This window comes from Mustela nigripes, chromosome 10 (genome assembly GCF_022355385.1).
Source record: "Mustela nigripes isolate SB6536 chromosome 10, MUSNIG.SB6536, whole genome shotgun sequence".
Lineage (NCBI taxonomy): Eukaryota > Metazoa > Chordata > Mammalia > Carnivora > Mustelidae > Mustela > Mustela nigripes.
The window spans coordinates 24,229,146-24,245,911 of NC_081566.1; the positions used below are offsets into that span (position 1 = coordinate 24,229,146).

A 16,766-nucleotide genomic window follows, 5' to 3' on the forward strand; every position below is an offset into this window, starting at 1 on the left:
TTTTGAATTCAGTATTGTGCTTTTAAGATTTATCTGTTACTGCTCACAGATCTAGTTCACACATTTTAACTGCTGTGTAGTATTGCATTATATAAATAGTCCACTACTAATTTCCACATTCCACTATGGATGGTTGTTTCCAATTTTATGGTTGCAAGCAATAAAACAGTGACCATCCCTAAAGCAATTTTCCTGTGCCTCTGTGTAAGTGATCCTCTAAATATATGTCCAGAAATCGAATTACTATTAGTAGGGTACACACTTATTCCATGCTACAAAATATTGGCAAATTGTTTTCCATGATTGTTGTGCCGATCTACTGTCCCATCAGCAGGGTATGAGAGTTTCTTCACATCCTTACCAATATTACACATTATCAGATTTTTAAATTTAGCCATTCTCATATATATGAAAAGCAATCCATTTTACATTTTGCATTTTCCTCTGGAGAGGTTAGGCATCTTTTCATATGCTCTTGGCAATTTGCGTTTCACCTCTATGAATTGCCTATTCATATTCCTTGATGATTGAAGTTTTGTCTTTTTCTTACTTATTTTTTGAAGTTCTCTCTCCATATTTGCTGTGCCCTAATTTTTTTTTCTGTTATTTGAATTGCAAATATTTTCTGACCTTCTCTTTTAACATTGTGTATGGTATTCTTTCTAAAATAGAAATTTTAATTTTAATCTATCATCTTTTTTGTTTATGGTGTAAGTTTTCAGGTGTTAAGAAAAGCCTTCCCTACTCTTCCGGGGACAGCTTCCGTAGGCATTCAGAATGGTCCAGCGTTTGACCTACCGTCGTAGGCTGTCCTACAATACAGCCTCTAATAAAATTAGGCTGTCCCGAACCCCAGGTAATAGAATCGTTTACCTTTATACCAAGAAGGTTGGGAAAGCACCAAAATCTGCATGTGGCCTTTGCCCAGGCCGACTTCTAGGAGTTCATGCTGTGAGGCCTAAAGTACTTATGAGGTTGTCTAAAACAAAAAAACATGTCAGCAGGGCCTACGGTGGTTCCATGTGTGCCAGGTGTGTTCGTGACAGGGTCAAGCATGCTTTCCTTATCGAGGAGCAGAAAATCGTTCTGGAAGTGTTGAAGGCACAAACACAGAGTCAGAAAGCAAAATAAAAAAAATGAAGCTGTTTTGAGTAATAAAAAAATCAAAAGGCAAAAAAAAAAAAGAAAGAAAAAGGAAAAGAAAGCCTTCTCTAGGGGCCCCTGGGTGGCTCAGTGGGTTAAAGTCTCTGCCTTTGGCTCAAGTCATGATCCCAGGGTCCTGGGATCAAGCCCCACATCGGGCTCTCTGCTCAGCAGGGAGCCTGCTTCCTCCTTTCTGCCTGCCTCTCTTGTGATCTCTGTCTGTCAAATAAATAAAAATCTTAAAAAAAAAAAAAAAAAGAAAGAAAAAAAGAAAGCCTTCCCTGCTTGGAAGTAATGAATATATTTTCCTCTACTCTTTTCTGTAAGCTTTATTATTCTGCCTTTCACACTGAAATCTTTATTCCACTTGATATTTATTTATGTGTACAGTGAGAAAGATCTAATTTTTCCTTGTATGAATAGCCAGTGGACCCAGGAGCATTTAGTGAAGAGTCCAGCTTGTCCCCTGTCTTTGCACTTTCACTTCTGTCATATACCAAGTTCTCTCACATGTGTTGCTCTCTGTCCTGTTTAATTGGTCCAATTAGTCCATTTATCTCTTTAGCTTTAGTATCACATTTTGTTAATTTCTACCTCTTCTTTTTCTTTTTCAAAATTGCCTTGCCTATTCTTAGCATGAAGTCTTCCACGTGCATTTTATTTTTTTAAAGATCTTAGAGTGCCTGGCTGCCCCAGTAGGTTAAGCATCTTGAGTTGGGCTCAGGTCATTATCTATGAGTCATGGGATGGAGCCCCGCGTGGGCCTCCTGGCTCAGCGGGGAATCCGATTCTCCCTTTCTCTCTGTGCTCTCTCTCGCTCTCGCCCTCTCTCAAGTAAATAAATAAAATCTTAAAAGATAAATAAATAAAGATTTTATTTTTACGTAATCTCTACACCCAGTGTGGAGCTTGAATCTACAACCTTAAGGTCAAGGGTCGCAAGCTTTGCAGGACAGAGCCAGCCAGGCACCCATTCCATGTGCATTTTAGAATCAACTGGTCAAATTCCAGAAATTACCCTGTCAGTATTCTGACAGCCAACTTAACAAAATTCTCCTACATTAAAGAGAATTGCCTCTGTGTGATATTGAATTTTCTCTTCAAGGACATGGTATATCTCTCCTATTTTATACCCATCAAGAAAGTTATCGTTTTTTCCTCGGTGGTCCAAAGATGCATCCTCAGTGTTTCAACTTTCACCAATACACAGACAAATTCTCATGCCGTGCCTCCCTCTCAGCTCTGTCGCCTCAGTTCTTGTTTATTCTGGCTCATTCTGGCTCATTCTGGCTGCCCCCCCTTCCCGCTACTGCGACTTGGCATATTTGCAAGAGAACTCTTCATCTTCTCCATTCAACTGGTTTCTCCTCCTGTAGACACCCTCTTAGTTCATGACCTTGTTATCCGTATTTCATCCGAGAGGGAATTCTTTGATAGTCTCTCTCTTTCATTTCTCAAATCCAGTCATTCACCATGCCTTTACTGTTTACCTTCCTAAACATGGCTTGATGTATGTTCCTGCCTCTCTATCTCCACTATCCATGCCTCAGATAGGGCTCTCCTCATCTTTTTTTTTTTTTTTAAGAGAGATTCTATTTATTCATTTGACACAGAGAGAAAGAGAGTGGGTGTGTAAGCATGCACAAATCGGGGGAAGGGGCAGAGGGAGAAGCAGATTCCCCGCTGAGCAGGGAGCCGGATGTCTGGACTGAGAAGAAGACAGACACTTAATCTACTGAGCCACCCAGGCACCCCTGGTCTACTCTTTTTACATACCATTCAGAGCCCACCATTGTCTAGGCCTCACCTTTTTCTCTAGCTTCATTTCCTCCAGCAACCCAAAACTGCTTGGAGTTTCCTGTATAGCCTATGTATTTTTTTTTTCTTTATGCCTTTGCCAATGGTGTCCTTTCTAGAAGATAGATCTCCACTTCATTTACCTCGCCTACTCCAACCTCAAACCTAATTTCCCTCCCCATCTCTACCTGACTGACTCTTCACATCTTTGGAGATCCAGCTCAGCTGTCAGCTCATTCAGAATGCCATCCCTACCCCTGACTCCTCTGGCAGGCTTCACTAGGTGTCTCTCTTCAGTGATCTCATAAATGCTCTGATTATTACTATGCCTTGCGCTTACCATACTGCATTGTAATTATTGGTTTATATATCCCCACAGGACTGTCAGCTCATCAATAGAAGTATTTGGGTTTTATTCATATTTAAAGTTCAACAACTTGGGCGCCTAGGTGGCTCAGTGGGTTAAAGCCTCTGCCTTCAGTTCAGGTCATGATACCGGGGTTCTGGGGTTGAGCCCCACATCTGGCTCTCTGCTTAGCAGGGAGTCTGCTTCCCTTCCTCTCTCTCTGCCTGCCTCTCTGCCTACTTGTGATCTCTGGCAAACAAATAAATAAAATCTTTAAAAAAATAAAGTTCCAGAACCTAGTAGAGTATCTGGCACATAAATATTTGTTGAGTTCAATGAATAAATGATGTAGTTGAATTGAATATGCTCTTTATAGAAACTTTTTGGTTTCCTATGTATTATTGCTTAAAACTCAGATTTCATCAGACTTCTCCCACCACATAGAGCTCACAAATTTAGTTTTTTTGATCTGGCTAACCAATTCTAGGAAAAAAAAAAAAAAAAAGTGACCTATCAGTGTGGCTAACATTGGTCTAGGTTGGAGTATGGAACCATAGGGGAAAATAGAAACAAATATAGCAAGATAGGATGAAGAAAGAAAGAAGAGTCCCCAAATTGGAACACACAATACCTATCATCCATAATGAGGATTTCCACTAATACTGTGGTAAGCCGGATGAATATTTATGAGCTGAATCACATAGTTAAGGGCTCCTGACTTGTTGGTTATGTGATATCACTTTGAGGTTTACATAAACTTATCTGGAAACCCCATCCCATGTCTTAGGGAAAAAACAAGGTTCTCCTTGAACTCCCTGCAGCTTTTCTGAGCTCTCCGTTCTCTCGGTAACCTCAGGGTTTGATTTCTGGCTTCTGTAGAATGTCCGATCTTCATTCTGCATCTTGCAGCTGTTCCTTTATGTTCATTTGGCTCTGACCCAAGGGTGGGCTGTGGCCTCTCTTCCTAAATTTCCTACCTCAAATTCATGAGAGGCAGCTGTGTGCAGTAGAATCCTCCTGGAGGTTCAAAGATAGTGTGTGCCATAATAGGGGGCTACTTGGCAAATATGCAACACTCCTAAGTAGCCGATTTAAAACTGAAAACTTGATTTCCTTGCCGTATTTCCACCAACCCAAAGTTAAGCCTCCTGACACTTTGCTCACTCTTCTTTCCCCATGCTTCTTCCTCACTTACTTTTTCTCTTTTCTTCCTGTATTTTCCAGTTTTTTAAAAGATTTTATTTACTTATTTGAAAGAGGGAGAGGGAGAGAGAGCCTGAGCAGGGAGGAGAGAGAGGGGCAGGCTCCACACGAGCAGAGAACCTGACGTGGAGCTTGATCCCAGGACCCCAAGATCATGACCTGAGCTGAAGGCAGAGGCTTAACCCACTGAGCCACCCAGGTGCCTGCCCCCACCCGTATTCCCCAATTTTTTATGTGGAAGGATTTTGTGATCTTTTTGTTGTTTCTTTCCAACCCATACAGAGCCTCTACTTTCATTCCTTAGGGACCTCTCAAGATATTATTCTAAACAAAGACAATTCCTTATCTAAAGAAAACTCTTGTGCCTATTTGTAAATATCTTCTCATTCCTCAACTACATTTCTATGTAAAGTGAGTATGTGTTTATGTGTCAGGTAACTAAAAATTCAATATTGTTCCTTCTCTTCCATGTGATTATTTCTTTCCAACTAAATATTTTATGAAACCTTATGTAGGGGTATCTAGGTGGCTCAGTCAGTTAAGTATCTGCGTTTGGCTTAGTCCGTGATCCTGGGGTCCTGGGATTGAGCCCTGTATCAGGAAGCCCACTCTCCCTCTGCAGCTCCCCTTGCTTGTGCTTTCCTGCTCTCTCCCTCTCTCTCAAATAAATAAATAAAATCTTAAAACACACACACACACACCCCTATGTAAAAGAACTCCTTTAGTTATTGCTGATGATTGGTGACTGAACCATGCGGTACCAATAAACACATATAGTTACCATCCTGGTGTTCAGGTTGGTACAAACTAAGCTGTAGTCTTTTTTTTTTTTTTTTAAGATTTTATTTATTTATTTGACAGAGAGAGATCACAAGAAGGCTGAAAGGCAGGCAGAGAGAGAGAGGCGGAAGCAGGCTCCCCGCTGAGCAGAGAGCCTGATGCCGGGCTCGATTCCAAGACCCTAGGATCATGACCTGAGTCGAAGGCAGAGGCTTTAACCCACTGAGTCACCCAGGCGCCCCTAAGCTGTAGTCTTTACAGAATTATTTAGACTGGAGCTTAAAACAGTCTTAATTTAATGCCTTTAAATAAACATTCTTCATATTTGGTAGATGTATATACAGCCAATCTGAATGGGGTGTTTCTGAGCAAGAGCAAATATTGACAGTTCCTAAATTTCTGGAATCCCAATGAAATTTTCTCTTTTAGAAAGACTTGAATTCATTCTTTCCACCAAATATTTGTCAAGAGCCTACTGAGGGTCAGGCACTGTGATAAACCCTGGGAGCTGAGTGGAGAAGGAAAGGATTCAACTTCCTGCTCCCACGGAGCTTATATTCAAGCAGACGACATGGTCAGTAGGAAGGAAATAGATAATTATACAGTGTTGTAAGTTCTATGAAGAAAGACATCATGGTGAGTTGATGGAGAACAGGGGAAAGAAAGGTACTCCCAGTAGGGTTGTTTGGGAAGTCCTCTCTAAGCCTTGATCTGTTATCTGAGATCTAAGTGATAAGAACAAGACAAAAAGAAAGGAGGAACATTGTTCAGAGGCTATTGCAATAGTCCTGGTAAGAGATGATGGTGGCTTAGATTAGGATCATGGCAGTGCAGGAAAAGGAAGGCAAATAGCCCAGATATATTTTGGAGGTAGAACTACAGACCTACCTCAACTTATAATAGAGCTATGTCCCCATGAACCTATTTTAAATTGAATATATCATAGGTAGAGGGGCGCCTGCGTGGCTCAGTGGGTTAAAGTCTCTGCCTTCAGCTCAGATCATGATTCCAGGGTCCTGGGATTGAGCCCCACATCTGGCTCTCTGCTCAGCGGGGAGCAGAGCAGTGCCTGCCTCTCTGCCCACTTGTGATCTCTCACTCTGTCAAATAAATAAATAAAATATTTTAAAAATAAATAAATAAGTTTTTTTTTTTTTTTTACAGATTTTATTTATTTATTTGACAGAGAGAGATCACAAGTAGGCAGAGAGGCAGGCAGAGAGAGAAAGGAGGAAGCAGACTCCCTGCTGAGCAGAGAGCCCGACGCGGGACTCGATCCCAGGACCCTGAGATCATGACCTGAGCCGAAGGCAGCGGCTTAACCCACTGAGCCACCCAGGCGCCCAATAAATAAAATTTTTAAAAAGATAATAAAATATCTTAATTAGAAATTGGGATAACCCACCAAACATCATAGCTTAGCCTAGCCTATCATAAATGTGCTCAAAACACCTACCTTAACCTACAGTTGGACAAATCACTAAACACAGTCTATCTTATAATAAAGTGTTGACTATTTATGTCACTTATTGAATACTGTACTGAAAGTGAAAAACAGAATAGATGAATGGGTACAGAATGGCTGTAATGGTTTTAAGCGTATTGGTTGTTGACCCTCACAATCGCGTGGCTGAGGGGGAGCTGCCGCGCTCTGCCACTGCCCAGTATCATGAGAGTTTAGTACCACTTATCACTATTCTGGGAGAAGATCAAAACTCAAAATCCACAAAGTATGGTTCCTACCGAATGCACGCCACTGTTACACCATTGTAAAGTTGAAAAATCCCAAGTTGAACCATCATAAGTTGGGGACTATCTATTTAGTAGTATTTGCTGATGAGTCTTATGTATTTATGTATATTTATATATATTTAAAAATGATATTATATATTATACTTATATAAATATATACATATATAAATACATAGAGAGAGAGAGAGAAAAAATCAGGGATAACTTCTGTGTTTGTGGTTTGGACAGCTACATAGTTCATTTGACACCAAGTTGGAGAAGACTAGAAGAACAGACTTGGGCAGGAAAACCTAGGTTCCATTTTGGACCTATAAAATTGAGATGCCTCTTAGACATTCACATAAGGATATTGGATATATGAATCTGGAATCCTGGGAAAGGTTAGGGCTGGAAATATATATTTGGAGCAATCAGCACAAGGATGCTATTTAAAGTCACAGAACTGAATATGCTCTCCTAGGGAGAGAGTTATTCTTAGAGAAGAGAGCCCAGGACTGAGCACTGAGGCACTCCAGCATTTAGAGGTCAGACAGAGAAATGGAAGACAGAAAACGATGAGAAGGAGCAGCCAGCGAGGCAAGATAAAGCCAATAGAGTATGATAACTCAAAGGTCAAGGAAGAGGTGTGATAATTAAGGATAGAGCCATGCTTACTCTATATAACAAACCCAGTGCAACATTCTGCCCAATCTATAAGCTTTCTGAGCCTGAAGAGACAGGTCATGAATGCTTTCTAATATCGAACCTTCCACGGGGTGCCTAGCTGGCTCACTGAGTAGAGCATGTGATCAATCTTGGGGTTGTGAGTTCAAGTCCCATGTTGGGTAGAGAGATTACTTTAAAAATAAAATATTAAAACAACAACAACAAACCTTCCAGGAAAGGTTTTGTGACCTAATTGGGGTCTGAAGGGGCACGAGTTCAGGGCATTTGCCTGTGGTATGGGTCTTCAGGCCTGTGGCTGCTGCAGTAAACAGCAAGCAAGTGACTCCAATCTGCCTTCAGTTCATGTTGGCACAAATTTTTTGGCTGATTCTTCGTAGATAATTCCAAAAGATTTTTGTGATGAGAACAAAGTGTAAAGGCGTGATTATAAAATTAGTATGGGAGTTTTTTCACAATTTCCATGGTAAAAGCGGGATCATTTTTGTTCATTTGTGCCCAATTCTTTTTCACAGAAGGCACTAGAACACTAGGAATAAAAAGCGATGGCCCCTTTGTCTTCCAGTCCCTTGCGGTGAAGTCCAGCTCCCAACTGAAAGTGGGAGCATCAATGGAAAGAAACAACTTTTCATCTTATCTTACCATAAACAGCACTGACATTCTAGAAAGCATTCCTTTGATGACGAGTCCTGCGCCAATGTAGGATACAGCCATTTTGATACAGGCTGTTTTGTTACAGTCAATTTGCTGACACACAGCTTTGACACAGTCATTTTGATGCCAGGAACATCTTGATGTGGCTGCCTTGAAGTGGCTGTTTTGATATGGGAACATTTTGACTCTGCCTAAAAACAAACCAGTAAACTTTTCACTCAGAAAACATGATTACCAAGTAATGCTCATTGACTGATCTCTTCCCCCATTTCCCTGAGCTCCATCTCTTCCCCCCACGGGAGAAGCCAGACTGCAGACGTCGACAGTGGAAAGCTTGAGAGGAAAAAAAATCATCACGAGGGAGGGAGAAGGCTGAAACAGTGCACCCAGCTCAATAATACAACCTGAAGAAAGAGAAAGATAATTTTGTGAACCCATCCTGACTCAGCCTTTTGGAAACAGTCAGTGCATCTCCACAGCACTGAAAATGGTAGAGAGCACCCCAATCTTCTCCCAAGAGGTTGTAAGAGCTATGCCGTGACCAGGCATCTTTCTTTCTCTTTCTTTTCTTTCTTTCTTTCCTTCTTTCTCTCTTTCTTCCTTTCTTTCTTTCCTTTCCTTTTTAAACAGGAGAAAACCAAACAAATTTAATAACGTGTACGTCCTATATACATGGGAGATACCTAGGAAAACAAAACAATTTTACTCAGGCATTTCTTGGACAAGACATATGTCATTGAATGAAGAGTAGTACCATTGAGCAGGGTGGTTAAGAAGAACCATGACCCTGAACACTCAAACAGGAGGCAGCAACCCCAGGCTGCCAAGTAACTGATATGGGCCTAGAAGAAGCAGATGGTTGGGTTGATCCAGGGGTGATATTTTGTTATTTAGGTGTAACTAGACAATAGAGAAGAGAAAGCAAAATGCCTTGGCTCCTTGTCCCATTGGTATTATCAGGGGTCTATTATCAAGTGTCCTATTAGCTGAATGGAAGCTATAAATTGACTTCCTCTAGGCAAATTCTTTTTCTAAGAATTCTCTTGAAGCAATAATAGAACTGAAATACTTACTCTGGGAAACTAGTTAAATCACTAATATGATTAATGGTATAATTTCTCCGGTACTAGGTGTTCATAACATTTCAGCTTGTGAAATAAAATACTAAATATTTTCCAAAGATGAATCTCTGTCTATTTCTGCCACCATTATTCCTTTGAAGACTTAAAATGTTATTTAATTGATCTGAAGGTGTACATGGAGGATACCTCATGATGTACAGTGTGAAAACCTATACAGAGCATATGAAATGTTTCCTGGAAATATAAATTTCCCCTCTCCCAAAACCCACCTCTTATTTCAAGCATTTCCCATTTTGTTTTAGTTCCAATCCCTTCCAAACCCTCTGATTTCAATTTGGGTCAGCAGATATGAATTAAAGACTACCATGTGCCAGTCATTTTGCTTGGCACTACAGGGAACAAAAATATAAATATGAATAAGAAATAGCCTATGCTCTCAGGGAATATATTGGGGGGGTTAAGCTTGACTACAAACAAAATACAAAACAAATAGTGTTATCACTAGGCACTGTTATCCTTTTAAATATCATCTGATAAATTTTGGATGCCCTAAGCTGGCATAATCAAAATGATTTGGGACCACATGACTGGAGCAATTAAACCCTACTGGGAGAAAGAAAGAGAGAATGGCATTTAACTAAGATTGTCTCCTCTGTGATAAGCACTGTGTGAAGTGTTTTACATATCTTATCTCACTGAATTCTCCCAACAGTCCCATTTTCCAAAGAGGAAACAAGGCTCAGCAACCTGAAGTACCTTGCTCAAGGTCGCACAGCTCAGATTTGGTGGGGAGGTCAACTTCCAACCTGGCAAACTCCCTACTCATTTCAGACCCCTCAAGGAAGGCAGCAGGACGGGTTACAGTTGAAGCAAGAGAATTGGAAGCTCTTGACACTAGTGGTTGAAAGAGTGACGTGGGGTTATTAAAGCCACAGAAGATAAAACATGGGAATCACTGCCAATTTAGATCCACCACTGAGCAATTCAGTGGGGACATGGATCAAAATGACTATGTGGTAAATACAACTTTTTATAAGCTTTGTTGGGTTGTCAATGAGAGTAACAAAAGAAGTAAGAAAAACATAACTTTTACCTTTTAGAATGTAGAATACACCAATCCATCAGCTTCTTGAATCTAGATGGTATCTTTTCTTCCATTGAGAAAATTAATAATAATGACCAACAGTTATTGAATACTTACTAACGCTGGGCTCTGTGCTGAATATACAGAATAGAAGCTGAGATCATGAATTTAGAAGCAGGTTGATAGGTTTCAAATCTTGGTTTCACTTAACTTTTCTGGATGTTAATCCCCTCATCTGAAAGGCAAGTCTACTTCATAGGGTCTGATAAAAATACTCACCTGGTAAAATTAGCTATTATTATGAAGTTAGAGTATGCTGGGCTTTTAAAAATTAATTTATTTATGAAAGAGAGAGAGAGAGAAAGAGAGCATGAGCAGGAGGGGCAGAAGGAGAGGGAGAGAGAATCCCAAGCAGAGTTCATGCTGAACATGGAACCCCACATGGGGATCAGTCCCACGACCCTGAGACCACAACCCAAGCTGAAACCAAGAGTTGGTTGCTCAACCAACAGTACCACCCAGGTATCCCCAAGTTAGAGTATGTTTAACTACAATCCCAGTTTCCTCCCATTTATCCGTGGATAAATCCAGGCTTCCTTATTGGGGCTCACTGCAAGATGGGGGTCATGTACACAGGGTAAGCAGGAGCAAGTGAAGTCACAGAGCATCGTGGCCATTACTTCTGCTGGAAAGTCCTGTGTGATGAGGGGAAGTCTGCTGTTAAAGAGAAGTCCCCAAATGATGCCAAGAGGAAGTTGAACAGGCAGAGCCATAGATGCAGAACAAAACTCCAGGAAAGCCAGGGTAGTCTACTCCCACTCAGGTCTGGCTGCTCCAGAAAACCCCTCACTGTGTCTCTGATAGCCAGGCTCCACAGTAACCCCTAATGATCCTCATCTAGTAGTCATGTTCTTGTACAGTCCCTTCCCACATTGTACCAGGGACATAATACAGCAGAAGAATAGGACAGAAGTGATGATATGACACAACCAAGATTAAGTAATAAAAGATCCTGTGACTTCTGTCTTGGTTTCTCTCCTCTTCTCTCTTTCAGATTCCTTACTCAGGGGAAGCCAGTTGCCATGTCTTGAGTACCTACATAGAGAGATGCACATGCTGAGAAACGGGCTGTGTGCTAACAGCTAACAGTAAGTGAACTTGGGAGTAGATTCTCCTGCTCTGTTCAAGTCTTCAGATGACGGCAGCCCAACCAGTGGCTTCAGTGCAATCTCCTGAGAGACCTTAGCCAAAAATCCCTCAGCTAAGCCACTCTAGGTTCCTGATACTCAGAAACTATGAAATAACTGTTTGCTTCCTTCAACTGCAAATTTTGGGGCAACTTTTACAGAGCATAGATCTTTAGTAGAGGGTCCTCTTTGCTGAGTTAGCCCTCATTCCTGTAGACTCGGTTCTATTAAGTCTGGACCTCTTTCCAGTGACAACCTTCCCCCTTCCCCTACATCCTTCTTTCTCAGCTCCTTTTCCTTCTGTCTGTGAAAGAGGAAATCTTTTCTACTCCTCGGAAAAAATCACTTGCCCCACAGACAATCTTTCTCTTGCTTCAGAAGTATTGCCTAGAGTAATCTTATTAATGGGTTAAGGGATTTCCAAATTAGGAAAACACCACTTTTCTCCTTTTTTCCTCTCTGGTCCTCCTCACCTCATGCCCCCAGCTCTACTTCATGGAATTGATCACAAGGAACAGTTCCAAGAAGGAAATGTTAATAACTTAAAAGTTAATAAATATCAATATATTATCCCATCAAATATATTATTTCCCGTAACAACCCTATGAGGTAAGTTTCCTTATCAGCCTCATTTCACTGACAAGAGATTGTCTTGCTTTAGGGCACATGGCTGATAGCCTAATTAGCCTAATCAGGATTGAACCCCAAGTCTGATTGATTCCCGAGTCTGTGCTTTTAACTATCAGGCAAGATCACTTCTTTATATCATTTATTCTAATGTTATGATATTAAAATCTAATGAAAAGTTAAGATTTGTGGAATCTACATACCCACTATAAACACAACACTTAAAATGAATCATTAATGAATATTAATTCTAAGAAATATTTATTTGTTCCAAGTCCAGTCAAGTAGCTGACATGTCTACTCATGTTTCAAATTTATTTGTGGAATAGGATAAGGTACTTCCCAGTCAAGGTCCTGGGTCTCATTCAAAGGAGGGACTTTGGCTAAAAGTGTATATCACAGTTGAGGAGGCTCTCCAAATTTACTCCAGACCCAGTTGGGACCCCTGTAACATGTTCGCTTCCCTTCTGCAAAGCAGCTCTCTCACATGTCCTCTGCTCTCTGCAAATCTGCCACCATTCCTCCCACCTACACGAGTCACTTCCTCTTCATTCCCAGCAAATGACTCAACATCTGCTGATAGGGGAATGTACAGACTGTCCAATGACAACCAACTCAACTTCCCACCACCATTTCTGAACTCTGGCCCCCCACCAAGCATATCCCATCCTTCTGGGTACAACCCAGGGTTTGGATTCCAAATCCTCCCACTTCCTCAGGAATCTTGCAGTATTGATTGCTCTCTCCCTCTTCATTTTTGCCTTCCCTTCACCTATTAAATCCATTCATCAGTATTGAAATGCTCAAGTCTCTGCTTAATGAATAAAAACGAAAACCCCAAATACCCTCCTGTGGACCCTGCCCATTTTTCCTCTTCCTCTTCTCAGCCACAAGTCTTAAGGAATTGTCTACACTGGGTGTCATGACTTTGTTACCTCCCATTCTTCACTGCACCACATCTTGGTTTATACCATCAACACTTCTTTCAGTGCTGACACTAAGGACACCAATGACCTCCTAACTGCAAAATCCTAGGGACACTGCTCATTCCATTCATTTCTTCACCTCTCAGTATTTGACACTAGTGTTCATTACCTCTTGAGCTGTTCTCTTTACTCAGATGGATTTTCTTTTTACCTCTCTGGCTGTACTTTCTTCCTCTTCCACTGCCTGTCCCTTTTCCTTGGGTTTCCATACTGGAGCCTCTACCTTTCTCAATCTACACATTTGCCCTGGGTGGCCCCATTCTCTCCCTTGGCTTTAATTATTGTCTATTTTCTGTGACTCTGAAGTCTATAATTCTGGCCTAGATCTCCCTTCAGAGCTTCATATTTAAATACATATCAATCTGTTTTCCAAACATTTCCACTGAGATGGTCTATGGGCACTTCATGCTCTTTAAATTCACCTGCTTCAAACTCATCTGCTTTTCCCTCCCAACCTGTTTTTCCTGCTGGGTTCCTTGTGCCAGCAAATGGTCCTACTATTCAACCAGTTGCCTAAGGCAGAAATGTGGGTGTCATTCTCAAGTTCTTCCTTATTTGTATCCCATTTCCAATCAAGTCTGACAATTACACCTTTAGATATCTCTGGAATCCACTCACTTATTTCCATTTCCAAGCCCCTGCCTCCTCTGACCAGGATGAATGCAAGCATCTCCTGATAGGTCTGTCTGCCTCCAATCTTGTGTTTCTCTAATCTATTCTCCATCCTGCAGCCAAGTGTGATCTCTCTAAAGTGCAAATCCTTCAAGATAAAACCCTAACTTCTTGGCATCGAATGATGGCCTTTTGTGACCTGGCCATCCGTCACCAACTCTCCTGTCTTCTCTGTCTCCCACACTCTTGTATCTGGCCTTGATGAACTGAACTGATACTGGGTCTTCTGTTAGAACTCTGTCCTTGATCTCAATCTAACTCCTCTCTGGGACATCTCTCCTTCAATAACATTTACGTCTGCATGTTTTTGTTAATGTGGAGTAGGTTGAAGTACTTTCCAGGCCTGGTTTTCAGTCTCTTACAAAGCGGGGAATTTGGTTAAAAATGTATGTCATAGGGGTTGCCTTGCTGGCTCAGTTGTTGAGCATCTGCCTTCAGCTCAGGTTGTGATCCAAGGGTCCTGGGATGGAGCCCCACATTGGACTCCATGCTCAGTGGGGAGTCTGCTTCTCCCTCTTCTGCTCCCCCTGCTTATATCCCCTCTCTAATCTCTTCCTCTGTCAAATACATAGATAAAATCTTAAAAAAAAAAAAAAAAGTGTGTCATAGTCCTAGGTAGCATGAATCAATAGATCAAATACTCTGATTTCTTATACTTCCCTCAATCATAGTACATTTGTCTGTTTTCTCTCTTTAGACCCAAGTCACTTGAGACCATGTCAATCAAGAACAATGGTTAAGAATTCAGGCTTTGGAGCAAGAGTGCTTGGATACCAATTTAGACTCTGCAACATTCTAGTTCTATGACGTTAGACTGATAAGGAAAATCTGTGTTCTAAGATGGCTGAGTAAGCCAGCAGGGGAATCCCAGTCCCTATGCCAGGGCCCTTACGAGTTCTTCCCGCCCTGCTTGCCATGTGCATGCCAAAAATGCCACGTATACAGAAGAAGAAGTGTATAAATTACGCCCTTGCTTGTGCTCAGGGCTCAGACCTTTGGAAATCGCTCTTCTCTGAGCCCACTGGTGTTGAATAAACCTCTTATCCTCCAAGATCTCCGAGCTGCTTGGTTCTTCCATTGGGTGATCCAGTCCAGGTTTTGTAACAAGACAAATGCTAACTTGTGCCTCAATTTTGCCATCTGCAAAGTGGAGGTCTTAACAGTATCTATCTTACGGAACTGTTGTAAAGACTGAATGAGAAAAGCTACTAAAATATTACAAATGGTGACTGGCACATAGTAATCCCTCAAAAAAGGAGGCTGTTAATACTCTTGAAGGCAGGTACTATATCACTGATCTTTACAGAAATACTAAACATGTATGAAATGACTACATGAAGGAAATATTTGTATCTAAACTTGTCACCAAAGTTCTTAAGATTAACCCAAAAGTGAATATTAAATACATTAAGCACTACGCATAAAAATTACACCAATATGGTTGCTGGTCTCTTGGAGCTTTTTGGAAATGAGGTCATTCTATTTCTACTCAAGCACTCAGGGAATTATACTCCCTTGAGAAGGGATGTTGGACTTGAACAGGACACCTCAAGGTTCCTGAAGGCGGCATGACTGACTCTGAGGTAATGTCTTCTTTACATAAATGTGACTGTTAAAAGCAAGGAAACATGAAGGTAACTGTTTTAACTTGTTTGCCGGTAACTTAAGGCTCCTGGGCACTGTGTTCTCTCAGTGTCACAGACACCTGTAATCTCCCTCATCCTGCTCAAGAAGAGGGCTGTGTTCTGCGGGTGTCTTTCCTTTGAGTCATAGAAGCAGGCTTTAGTTCTCAAGCTTCACAAGCTTGTGTGCTTTAGAAGTCAATCTTTATTTTTATTTATTTACTTTTAAACGATTTTATTTATTTATGTGAGAGAGAGAGAGAGCACTAGCAGGAGGCAGTGGGGGAATTACAGTGGGGCAGCAGGAGAGGGAGAAGCAAACTCCCCATTAAGCAGAGAGCCCGAGGCAGGACTCCATTCCAGGACCCTGAGATCATGACCTGAAAGGAAGGCAGCTGCTTAACCGACTGAGCCACCCAGGCGCTCCTAGAAGTCCATTTATATTTATTTATTTATTATTTTATTATTTTTTAAATAAACATATAATGTATTTTTAGCCCCAGGAGTACATGTCTGTGAATCACCAGGTTTACACACTAGAAGTCCATTTTTAAAAAGTAGTGCCACCAGATGCTTAGTTCAGACAGGGGTGAGACAGAAACAGAATAAAATTGTTAAGTAGGATGGGTTTGTTTCCCTGAAAAATAGTCTAGTGGGGAACTGAAGTGAACTAAGAGAAGTTTCAGAGTAAGAGAAAGCTGGACCAGATATATGTGGGCACCAACTTGCCAAATATACGTACATGTGTAAATAAATAGGCATCCCACTCATAACTGCTTGCCTTCCTCATTGGCCCTCCTGCCTCTTCTAGGGATAGATAGACAGTGACACAGTATTTCTGTCTTCACAAAGAAAAGCTAGCATCTAGGGAAATGGCCTTGATAGACTGAACTATAAATACACTATTAATCAGAGCAATTTGCTCTTGAATTGTGCCCCCTTTCTCAATATCCCAAAGCAACTCTAGGTGAGAGGCAAAAAAGCACGATCACTAGCCACTTAATGAGTGTGCAAGGAAAGGTCAAATATGCCAGCACAGTGGGGAAATTACCTGAGTCCTGTCTCCAGAGGCAGTTATTTCCCAGGATCGGCTACATCTGAATAGATCCCACAGGCAGTGCCCCTTTGCCAAACGGCCTTCGTGTCCTAGAGCAAGGTAGGAAGGAAA

General features: G+C 41.3%; 1 protein-coding gene across 1 annotated transcript; it reads left to right on the top strand.

Annotated features, from left to right (window-relative positions):
* The first annotated feature begins 745 nt into the window (after positions 1 to 745).
* On the top strand, positions 746 to 1,163 carry LOC132026100 (large ribosomal subunit protein eL34-like). Its single transcript, XM_059414038.1, has one exon. The coding sequence runs from the start codon at positions 778 to 780 to the stop codon at positions 1,129 to 1,131; it is 354 nt and encodes a 117-aa protein (XP_059270021.1). The 5' UTR covers positions 746 to 777; the 3' UTR covers positions 1,132 to 1,163.
* The last annotated feature ends 15,603 nt before the right edge of the window (positions 1,164 to 16,766 follow it).

Bases quoted from the DNA above. Each gene is read 5' to 3' on its own strand.
- LOC132026100 (XM_059414038.1), top strand. From the start codon at position 778: ATGGTCCAGCGTTTGACCTACCGTCGTAGGCTGTCCTACAATACAGCC.